Genomic DNA, 11,468 nt, shown 5'->3' with positions numbered 1-11,468 from the left:
CAGTAGTAGTACTTCCAAGAAGTTACTTGTCAAGCAAGGCTCCATTAGTGGTCTGCGATGCTGCCATAGTCTGTGAGGGCAGTGCACAGGGCACTGCAAGGGGCTGCTTCATTCTGAGTATCTTGGACATCTCCGGATGGGACAAATCAGCCTCTGGCAGTGCCTGACTCACCACTGACTACAGAAGAAGTCTAGGTGTGACTACATGCTTAATTTTTGGACAGTTAAATTTACATTAAATGAATCGCATGCAAAGTATACACAGACAAATGAAAAGTACATAGTTAATTAGAAAAAAAGGGTTTAAATAGTTTGCTGGTGATGGCTGTACTTCAGAAAGAACTAATTTTGGCAAACAAACTGCTTTAATATCATGTAGATTTTATGAATGTTCCGATAGATGGTTTTTTAAAGTCTGGGAAAGTTCAAGACAGGCTGTAACTGGACTGTCTGTAAACAGTAGGGACTTACACACTAATAATTACCAAATAACTATGTAAGAGCAAAGAGTTTGTAAACTGCCTGTGTTACCATCTGTGTAGTCTCCTAGCTGTTTATCTTTTGCTAGTCTTTTGCCCAAAATTCAGCAAATAGAAAGGCTGCCTTCCTCTGGGGAATGCACTGCATGAAGCAATATACAAGAGTCCCCGATTTGGAAAATCAATGAGGTGCTGGCCAACACTGTGATTAATCCTCTCAAAAATGTCATCAACTGAAATTTAGGTGTCTGGCTTTGAAAATGTCATTGATTTTTTTGACTGACAGAGCTCCAGGGTGCTTTGCAAATACAGGTCTTCTACAAATATGATGATAGCAGCCAAATGTAAACTAAGAAACAGGGAGGAGTAGCAAATTACAGAGCACCAAAGTTAGCAAGTAGCTTCCCTAAGCCATTTTCTTGTTTCTAAATTGTTTCCTTCTCGATTTGTTTTGGGATCTTTAAGAACACAAGTAGGGTTTATAGTCTGTGAGAAAATTGTGTTTTAAGAAATGACTTGGTAAAAATGAGCATCTGTCATTGAAGAGAACAGTTAAGGTGTTTTCTCTATAATTTAAGTGTACCTTTAGTAGGTCTATCAACCTGAGTCTGTGTGTCTGAAGAACAATTCCTACTGTCCTAGACATATGCTCTTTCTCTGTGTTTTTGCTCCTGGCACATGAGAGGTTTCCCACCCAGCTCTGTGAGGGAGAAACATCCTCTGGAAACAGGTGAAGCTGGCTCACAGGACTCTTTTAAGGGGAGGAGTGCCCTCTATTGCACAGTCTAAGCATCGTTCACGCCCTGAAATTTACTGTAACACCAGCCTTGGCTGCTTTGCAATGGAATTTTTGGAAAGGTGGTAGTATGGAAAGGAAAAGCGCAGAAAACAACATATTGATTTACCTTCCTCTTGCATTCTTAAGTGGTACATTAAACAGAGTGAACAGCATTAGATCTGAAAACTCGGATCCCAGTTTTTATTTTCCATCCTGGTCACACACTTGTTTTTAGTTCCTCTTAAAAAAGAGTTTCAAACCTGCTTAAACTAGAAACAGCCTGCTATGTCATTTAAAATATATGACAACAGAACTTAGAACCATTTACCCCTCAGGATGGTCCCATCCTGTTTCCTGTGTCTGCCAGCTACCAGAAATATCACAACACCTTTCTCCACAGCAACAAACCTCTGCCTGAGCGTTAGGGCTTCTTCTCTGTTCTTTATATCTCTGCCCAAACACTCTTAGTTATGATGCCTATTAGAAATCAACTAATTAATAATGGTCATTGAGAATGGGTAGTTACTAATATATGTTCAAGTGGAATCTTTCTGAATTATTGTCTGTGAGGACTAAAGGAACTTTAGCATGGACTTAGAGAGGAACAGAAATACCTTGGGTTTGAGTATTTTCAAATATCCTGTTCTTCTGCATTTTTAAAATAGCTGTGTATCTAGATAAGAACCTAGATATATTTTGTTTCCTTTTCCCTAATCCTTTGCTTGTCATCTAACCACCGTGATTTTAAAATTATAAGCCCAGGAACCTCATCTTGGGTCAGTGGGGTCCTTTGCACAAAGTCCTGATAAAGGCTTCTCAGTGATGCTGCATTGGTCATCCATTTTATTGTGTTTCTTCACCCAATGGTCATGGAGCACTTTGCAGAAAAAATATCTGAGTTGATTTTTAAAAAACGCTGCTAGAAGACATAAAACCAAGACAAGAAGAAAACCAAGACAGATTTCTTTAAAGAGCAAGAATAGAGGCACATACGTGGCTGATGTCTGTCTTGCCCTCATACGGAACTGGCATGATGTATCCAAGAATTGAGAGCTGATCAACACAATTCTCCAGCACAGCAGTAAACAGCAGAGCTTCCAGATGAGTGAATTTTTCCATTTCTGTAGTCTCTGTGCTCTTTCTAAGAGGAACAAAGGCAAAAGATACCAATGAGAAAGACAGTATGGTGTTAGTAACAGTAGTTTAAACTGAAGGTAGACCTGAAATAGCCTTATTTGCAGCCTTTCATATACTTCCCTAGCTTTGTTTATAGCCTTTCATACACTGTTTATAAGAGGAGCCATCCTCTGCTAATGGCTGCATGCAGGGACAGGGGGAATGTTTAGCTTTCACAAAACAAAGTAGGTCCTGGTCCCTCCTATGGTAGATCGGGTAGATAGGCTGAGAAGGGAAGGATATGGAAGGCACAAACTGGGTGAGGTGGCCTCACCATTCAGTTCAAGGGGGAGCAGTGTTTCATGATGGAATTTGTTCTTTGGGAAACAATGGAATGAAGGTGCCTTTTTAAAAGGAAAAAAATAAATCCACATATCTTATAAAATCTCAGATGGTGAGCCTTCGTGCTCTAATCATTCCTTGTTATTACTGCATAGCCTTAACATTTTTATGACCCCAATCCCGTCAGCAGGAACTGTTACCACCTTAAGATGTTGAAAGTCAAACAAGAACCAATATCTGGACTAAGTAAACTATCTTTACCATTCTGTGTTGTTTTATTTTAAATTGCATTTCCAATACGAAACTGCTCTGATATACACTTAAGCATCCCTTTGCCTTGCTTACAGATGGAATATTGTGAAAGCACATCTAGGGAATGGTGGAAGTTCACTATTAATCCAAGTGAAATTGGTCCATTTAGATAAATGCATAAGAAAACACCTGCATAACAATGGAGGAATTCTCCAAAATGTTTAATGTTTTGGTAAGCCATTGGACAATCCCTCCAAACCCTATACTCACAAAACAGCTATGTCTTGTATAACACCTAGCACAACTGGAGTCTGAGATGACTGAGATCCTGAATGTCATGGCAATGGAAGCATCAACATCCACTAACAGAATCTTCATTTGGCTGCTATACCCACAACTGGATTTGTGTCATCTGTAAAACCCTTGAATAAACATATTCTAGGTCTGCAGAATATTACAGTGCAATCTGTAAGCATGCCAAGGAAATACATCAGACAATGCCTGTTAGCATGATTAACAGGGTAAGACTTGGGCATGTTCTATGAAAATTAAAGAGATTTAGATGCAGTTATACTCTAGATCACTGAAAAACAGTGATTTTTCATAAGCAACAAGTGTTTAAAAAAACACATGCTTACTGTAACCTCTCTGAAACTGTTACCATTTGTCCTCATCCTTTTTTGTTGGTTTTGTTGAAGAAAATATAGTAGTTTACAGTTACAGAACATGAAATTAATTTTACTTGGGCAGAAAATACAGGTCACTTTTCAGTGCAGGTTTAATAGGTGTCTATTAGTAACATAATATGTAAACCAAACAAAAATAACTTAGATTTTATATATTTGTTTCTTGATGTCCCTGTCTCTTGCAGTAAATTGTTTAATACAATATGTATTGAAATGTACTGTCCTTTGTAACAGGGCACGTCTTTCCTTGTGCACAAGACTACAGCTAGAAAGCCTAGTGTACGAGTGGCAGTCTTCTTCATGACAGCTACATGGATAGTCCATGAGACTGGTATATTGCTCCTTTCAGCCTAAACCCTTTTCTTTGATTAACTGAATAATATCTTCAAAATGCAAGACTACCAGGTGCAGAGCCTTGCATTGAGGATTTTCACAAGAATTTCTGCTATGAGGTTGGGAGCACAGGGTGGAAGAGAGGGCTCAGGAGTGTCATGACTCTAATGTTATGAACCATGAATAATGCAAAGTGCTATGATGTAGCAGGACTGGTATCTTCAACAGATATACGGAAGTATTTAGTGCCACTGCATAAGGCATCAGTAAACCTCAGAAAAGGCATGGTGCATGTTTCTAGTAATTTGTATTAAAAAACATGCACAGGTACAGAAGATGACTACTGGGGTGATCATGGGAATAGAAATTCTGTTCTACAAGAGGTTGAAAGAATTGAGGACTGTGATTACTCTCATATGAAGAGTAGATACCCCCTAGAGACAGAGCTATTTAAGTTAAAGGATAATACTGGTCCAGGGTCAAAGGAGTGTAATTTCCTCTAAACCAGGCAATTATGATAAGGTTTCTAACTTCTGGATGGATGAAGATACGGAACAGCCTTTCAGACAAGATAATGCCAGAGGCAGCCTAAATTATTTCAAGAAGAAACATGTTTAAATCATGGCAAGAAAAGATAACAGCAAAGGAGTGATTCTGCATTTTATCAATATGTTTACTATCCTTCTTCTACTATTTATACTGACTTACCTAATTAATCCCACTGTTCGGGGTTTTTGATGGTCACCTGTGACTAAGAAGGAACTGTTTCCTCCCTTTACTTCTGAGACTTTTTCTCTCCTTCCTCTTAATTATATATATAAAAAAAAAAAAAGCCACAGCTTGAGATAGGAATCTGATAATATCATTAACAAATAAATAATAATCTGTATAATAAACTAAAAGCATCACTTTTCCTTTCTTTTCAAACTTGGAATCAGTGATAGAAGTGGAGATGCAGAAATTAAGTATTTTTACATAGAGAAGTCAGACAATGTCTCTTTCCAGTCAACGGACACTAGTAAAATACTTTTAAAATGTTTTACTCATTTTTATTTTTTTAAGAAATTGATGATCCATATTTTGAATCTAAACAACATGAGAATAATCTATTACATGTGGAGTCCTAATGGTAAAAATATGGTGAAAAAAGATTTGTTGTGGGAGAGCTGTGACAGATGATTACAACAGCATTTTTGAAAGAAGAAATAACACTTGCAGCTCTCATAGGAAAAAGTGACTTATTTGGAAACAAAGGAGGATGCAATAGCTTTTCCTCTATCCCATCAGCAACTTCCGTCCAAGAGAGAATTAACTGAAGATATTAATAATGCATGTTAAGAAAGCTCACAGCTGGAATGTTTCTGTAAAGCCAGCTGGTTTGCTCCTCCTATGTATCTCCTCTTATATACTCACTCAGCAGATGCATGTGCCAAGCCAGAATGCTCTGGGCTTATGTTGACCTGGAAGTGAGAAGGAGACTGCTGTCTGGGGCATTAAGAAATACTACAAATAGCGAACTGCTTTCCCTGGATTTTTAGCATTAACACAGTGCCCACAGACCATCCTGATTCAGCCATTGGCATCAGGCTTAATCACTGCACTTTGCTCAACTCCTTCATTGAACTCTATAATAAAAAAAAAGAGGTACATGAAGGATTCAGCTTCCCCCAAGAGTTTAGGTTGACATTCTTTCCCTGCTGATCTAAAGGGAAAGAAATAATTTTTAAAACAACTGTATAAAAGGTCTGGCCTCCTATTCCTTTGGGGATTGCAACTCCCTCTGCTGTGTGAGAGTCTTGGATGCACATTTCTCCCATCCCGCTGCCTGATAAACTAAAATGGCTTCAAAGGCAACATTTTTTGCAGCATTCCTTTTAAGGAGATACCGATGAACTCCAGTGAGAAAATTCAAGTGAGAATGTCACATCTCCTTTAGCTCTGTTTTGCAAATGATTGGCAAAGAGAGATTCTGAATATCCACGGTGGCAGTGGCTAGGCCATAAATCAGAAATACCTTAGTTTTTACCAAAAAAATGTCTCTTAGGCAAGCAAAACAGTTGTGGCCTTACAGAACTCTGCCTACCACTACCAATGTTAGAACATAAGTTGCCCATTTGAAAAAAAAAAGTTATGTATAAGAAAATCATATATAAAAGAAAAGAAACCTTGAAAAGCTGAAGTAATCTTGTTTTTGGCTTAGAGATGCAATTTAGGTTTCATCCTGACTGTAGAGAAAGACTTTCCGCTCCTGGTCTCTGAGGCTGTACTGATGAGAACCCAGGAGAACCGAGTGCAGGAATGAAAGACATGGTGCTGCTTTTAGCTGTATGTCCCATATGGGACTAAATCTGTATGAGACAGGAAAAGATAAGATTTAGGGAGCATTTATTGGCTGTGGCATCTCTACTGCTGGAAAACAGAATGTTTTGACAGATGGTTTCTTCTCCTCAAAGCAGGGATTGTGTCCTTTCCCTGAGCAGAGGTTCCAAGCACACATTTGATACTGTTAACTGGGTAGATTACTAGGCGTTGCTTTGCTTTCTACCTCTTCCTTAAAGTAGATGCCAACAGAATAATTTGGAGAATTCATAATATTCCACCCCTTCTCTGTTCCTACTTCCTGATAATTTAATCTCTCTAAGAAAAACCTCTGCTTATACATGCTTACAACACATTGAGTGCTTCTACCCTGGCCCAGCAAAGTACAGATAGACTTAATTCTCCTCCTGGATCGGGATCTAATTCCTCAGTCCAGGTTCAAGCTCTTCAAGCCCAGCTGGTGACAAGATGATGGTAGATTTTGCTCCTGAGATCCAATTTTTCATAAAAGCACCCTGGGCACACATTCAAATGCAGCTTAAGACACTTAGGAACAAAGTTACAGTGCAAGTCTGGACGGCAGGGCACATTTCATATTGGAGTAAGTTCCTAAATCACTTAAAGTGCACCGAAAATGCACCTGGATTTCTGGTTATGTGAGGGAAGTGACAGAAATCAGGAGTAAATGACCCTGACTTCGGAAAATGGGTAAGTACATGCTTCCACCGGTTCTTATTTAGAAAAACTCAGGATTGTGTGACTTCATTACAGGGATTTGAGCATAGAAATACATGTTTTCTGTCACCGGTGATACCGGGAGTAAAATAAATGTTGAGATGATTCACTAATTCAAGGTGAGAGCGGAGAAAGATGGGCAGGGCTGGGAGAGCAGCCATCAGAAGAGGGCCGCGGAGCCCTGGTCACCCCAGGAGCACCATGCGCTGCCCTTCACCTCCTCCTGCCCCCTCGTAGGGCTCCTCGGCTTGTTCCACCGCCGCAGCCGGTTCACCGCCGCCGGGCTGCAGCCCCGCTCGCCCTGCCAGGCCTCCCCTCAACCTCCGCGCCGGGATTTACCGCCCCCGCGCCCGGCTCCCACCCCGGCCGGCCGCAGGGCCCTGCCCACAGCGGCTGGGCCGGCGGTACCGTACCGGGCCGGGCACCCCCTGCCCGCCCGCCCGCTGCCGGTGCTGGCCCCGGCCCGGCCCCGGCCCGCTGCGGCGCTCACCAGGACGCGGCGGCGGTAGCGCCGGTCTCCATGGCGACCACCACGCTCCGGGGGCCTCGCGGGGCTGCCCCGGCGGGTGCCTGCACGGCGGGCCGGGGGCCGCCCCGCCCCGGATCGCCACCCGGAGGAGAAAGGGGACGCGGGGGACGGGGAGAGGGACGGCGCTGGGGGCCGCTGTACCCACCCCGCCGGGGCCGCCGCCGTTCGTCCGCTCAGGCGGTGCCACGGCCGCCCGCGGGGGGTCCTTCCAGGCCCATATCCCGGAGGGCAGCGCGGCTGATCTCCCTTTCGCCGCCATCTTGGCTCGCCGCCGTGGGGGTGAGCAGGGGAGCAGCGGCGCGGAGTGACAGGCGGGGGGGGAGCTGCCCCCGCCATGGGACCGTCGGCGGGCGCGGGGCTCCCGGGGCGTTGCGGCTGGCGCCGTGCGGAGCGGGTAGAGGGCGGGATGGCGCCGATGTGCGGCGGATGGTCCCGGCCGCAGGTTGAGGCCCGCAGCTGCAGGGGGGCTGAGGCGCCTGGAGCGTCCCGTTCTGTGGGGAAGCGGAGGGGTCCTCTTCCCTCCCCCGTGAGGCGGAGGCCGTCCTGGGGAGGCTGGCGGCCCTCGTGCCCTCGTCGCTGTGCTGTGGGTGGCCCCCGGCCGGCGGGATGCTCTGGTCCGGACCGGGCCTGCGGCAGCTCCCGCTCGCTCGGCTGGACAGAGCTGCCGGCCTGGGAGGCTCATGGCTTGTGTGTCCTTTCTAGGCCTGCTGGGACCAGGGCTTCAGGAGGACGCCATGACCGGGAGGTGAGTGACCTGCCCCGCTGAGATGGCTCTCGGGTCGTTGTTACAGTGTTCCTTTGACAGATCTTGCAAACTGAGCATTTCTGAGAGTGTTTTGTGATCCGTTTTCCTGTGGCTGCTCTCATTTTCCAGGACAGCTCATCTGTCCAGTATCCTGCTGGGTCCTCTGTTAACTGCCCACAGTTGTGTCTCTTTCTTCTGAAGCCTCTGCCTTAAACTGGTTGTAGCTGTTCCTGTGGTGTGCTACGCTTTCCCGGGCCTGTTAATAGATGTGGGATATTAATGGTGGCTTTGTTAGCACAGGGTTTGTGAACCTTCAGCATACAGCAGAGGCTTTGATATTGTTTCCTTGAGTAAGGGAGGTACTATGCCATCGAGTTTTCTTAAGGATACAGGGGTTGAGGTTGTAAATGGTGAAGTCTGAATCACAGCGTTTTGTCTTAGTATTTATCTGTGGAGTTTATCTTCTGTTGTGCATGCATGGAAGGAAGAACTGGATAGCTTTGTTTAATAATGCTGTATTATGGGACAGTTGCTGGATGCAGTTTGAGACAGTGGTGTCATGTACACAATGTGTGGAATGAGCCTTATAATTGCTTTATGTGCATAGTACAAACAGGTCTTTGTCGTGAAGAATTGTTGGGGAGTTTGTGTCATGTCACTTGTCGGGCGGGGGGGCTGTCTCTCTGGCTGTCCCCATAGACCGCAGTTAATTCTTTTGAGGCTACGAATAGTCAATATCTTCTGCTATAGCAGTTACTGCAATGCAGGAGACTCAGTTTATGTGGTGTATAGAAAAAAAGTGGTATTTCCTCATCACAGAGTGTTTGTAGACATTTGAAAACATAGCACTTACTAATGTTGAAGTGCTCTGGTTTTCTTATGAAGCCTGTAGTGTCAAAAGTTCATAACAAGACAAAAGAGGCAAAGTTCTCATAAATACTTCATGTCCCAGTTACTTAGGTTTCCTCTGTTGACTAAATGTAAGGATTTGCAGTCATTAAGTAAAAGCAAAAACAGGGTTTTTTCCTCACCTGAATTTCTACTGGTGTGGAAATAGTTCCTACGGAAACAGAATGTTATTTGGTTTTGCATTTGATAGTTTGGAGTGAATTATAATTTGTAAATGTTTTCAATGCCTTTAGGCTGTGGTGTAAGGCCATTTTTGCTGGCTACAAACGTGGCCTCCGAAACCAGCGGGAGCACACTGCCCTTCTGAAAATTGAAGGTGTTTATGCCCGTCAGGAGACAGACTTCTACTTGGGCAAGAGGTGTGCCTATGTATACAAAGCTAAAAAGTAAGTAACTTTTTGTTGTTATGCTAAATTAGCCAATTCCTGTATCAGCTTTTCTAAATGCCAGGATGTGAACAGTCTGTTTATAGAGCTTTTTGTTAGAACAAAAATAAATTGGGCTCAGTTTATCAATAGAATGTCCATAGAGTACTGTGTAGACCAGTTTCCTGGGCTGGTTTCATTTTTAAAGTCCTTGGTTATTTTTGCTTAATTGGCCTGTGTGTTCTTAACTCAGATCATGAAGTTATGTGAAATAATCATTCACTGTTATAAATGATATGGTAGAGAGCCAACGGGATGAGAAACAAATTTTGCCTGAGACTGGCAAAAACTGAAGGCAGCTTGATAGAGTAAATTGAAGTGAGGTGAACTTGTGTTGAGTACTATGAGCTATTGAGTTACTTTAACAGCAGAATTATTTTGTGAAGCCTGGAGGAATTTTTATCCTGGCTTTTGCGTGCCCATGTCAGAGCACTGTCACTTCTGCTGTGCCAGTATTGGTGGAGGCCTTAAGAACAGTCACTTACTACCTTCCACTTATTTTTTTCTTTGAGTGTAGTTGTTAACAGAGTTCAGATATGGGAGTTCAGAATTGCCCTGAATAAAATTGATCAGACTGTTAACTTGACCACTATTGTTTCCAAGCTGGCATATGGCTTTTGTTCTAAAGCAGTTTTTGCAGTCTTATACCAGTGGTTGAAATTGATGAGTTTTTGGTTTGATCATCTTAGCATTAGTGTTTTCCAGACTTTTAAGTTTTGTTACTTGTTACTAGTTCTCCAGTGGTGCTTCTGACAAATTACAAGCTGCAATACCTATTTGGAAGGTATAGTGAAAATCCCAGGTCTAGCAAATTTCACAGGTAAATAAATGGAATGTGGTCCAACTAAGTATGGCTGTGGAATACAGTTATGGAAGTGCCTTAAAGAGGCTGTGTTGTCTGCCCCATCACCGGTCAGTCCCATACAGAGCTGTGACTGGCGTGCTCAGTGGTTCTTGTCCTCTCTTTCTTCAGCAACACTGTAACCCCCGGTGGCAAGCCCAACAGGACACGAGTGATCTGGGGGAAGGTAACCCGTGCCCATGGGAACAGCGGCATGGTTCGTGCCAAGTTCCGCTCCAACCTTCCTGCCAAGGCCATTGGACACAGAATCCGGGTGGTAAGTGGATTTATTTTATCAACAATATATGTGTTGGTAGTTTTCAGGGTGCCTTTTAAGCCCACATAGTATGAGGGAAAGCTTGAACTGTGGTTTTCTTCTTTTGTGTATTCAGCATGGCTCTTTGATAAGTGCTCCTTTTGGAGCTAGGAGAAGTTTATTGCTGGCTTCTTGTGCTGAGGGGGGTTGCCTCGCTGTCTGGAAAAGCTCTTTGAGTTCAGGGAGTCTTCCTCAGCTCCCTTCTAAAGCTATCTTGATTTCTTTTCCCTGGATATTGTACGTGTATTTTTGTACCTTTCAACTCCAGTTCCTACCTGTTGACAGATTTTTCTCCTACCTCCCAAGTGTTTTAACTGAGGGCTGTGTTGTCCTGACCTCTCCACTAGGACCTGGTTTAGCTGCAAAGGCTTCAATGAGACTGTCCCCTTTAGGTCCATCACCTAAAGTTTTAATGTCTTCCTAGTGATGCTGCTACACTTTTTCATCCTTGCATATCTTCTGTGTAAGTGGGGGGTAGGAGGGTGGTCACTTTTGTAGTAGATGAAGAGATCGATGATCTAGATTGTAACTGCAAAACTTGCATTTAAAATAGTACGTTCCAGTAACAGGATTTCTAACGTGATTCTAATCTTGTCTTTTACAGATGCTGTATCCATCTAGGATCTAAATTTTTATTGGAAATAAAATGGAGAATCTGTTTAA

At 43.3% G+C, this 11,468-nt stretch overlaps 2 protein-coding genes across 3 annotated transcripts in view; one reads left to right on the top strand and one right to left on the bottom strand.

Moving 5' to 3' along the window:
* Window positions 1-7,905, bottom strand: part of DRC9 (dynein regulatory complex subunit 9) — a 24,840-nt gene extending 16,935 nt beyond the window's left edge. The window contains 3 exon segments of the mRNA XM_075716844.1: window positions 2,251-2,398; window positions 7,531-7,628; window positions 7,711-7,905. Of these exon segments, the coding sequence (XP_075572959.1) occupies window positions 2,251-2,398; window positions 7,531-7,628; window positions 7,711-7,905 (441 nt within the window).
* Window positions 7,818-11,468, top strand: RPL35A (ribosomal protein L35a). 2 transcript variants are annotated; one of them, XM_075716527.1, is made up of 5 exons: window positions 7,818-7,848; window positions 8,272-8,314; window positions 9,457-9,609; window positions 10,622-10,763; window positions 11,410-11,468. In XM_075716527.1, the coding sequence occupies exons 2-5, from the start codon at window positions 8,304-8,306 to the stop codon at window positions 11,431-11,433; spliced, it is 330 nt and encodes a 109-aa protein (XP_075572642.1). In that variant the 5' UTR covers window positions 7,818-7,848; window positions 8,272-8,303; the 3' UTR covers window positions 11,434-11,468. The 2 variants fall into 2 exon arrangements, with proteins under 2 accessions (XP_075572642.1, XP_075572641.1); XM_075716526.1 differs by having other exon boundaries at window positions 10,622-10,766.

Source organism: Pelecanus crispus, chromosome 9, assembly GCF_030463565.1.
Source record: "Pelecanus crispus isolate bPelCri1 chromosome 9, bPelCri1.pri, whole genome shotgun sequence".
Lineage (NCBI taxonomy): Eukaryota > Metazoa > Chordata > Aves > Pelecaniformes > Pelecanidae > Pelecanus > Pelecanus crispus.
This window is presented reverse-complemented; position numbering and strand designations above follow the sequence as displayed.

What these genes read in the sequence shown, in the direction of transcription:
- RPL35A (XM_075716526.1), top strand. An exon ending in TATGTATACAAAGCTAAAAA is followed by an intron (nt 9,610 to 10,621) that starts GTAAGTAACTTT and finishes CTCTTTCTTCAG; the next exon opens with CAACACTGTAACCCCCGGTG. An exon ending in TTGGACACAGAATCCGGGTG is followed by an intron (nt 10,767 to 11,409) that starts GTAAGTGGATTT and finishes TGTCTTTTACAG; the next exon opens with ATGCTGTATCCATCTAGGAT.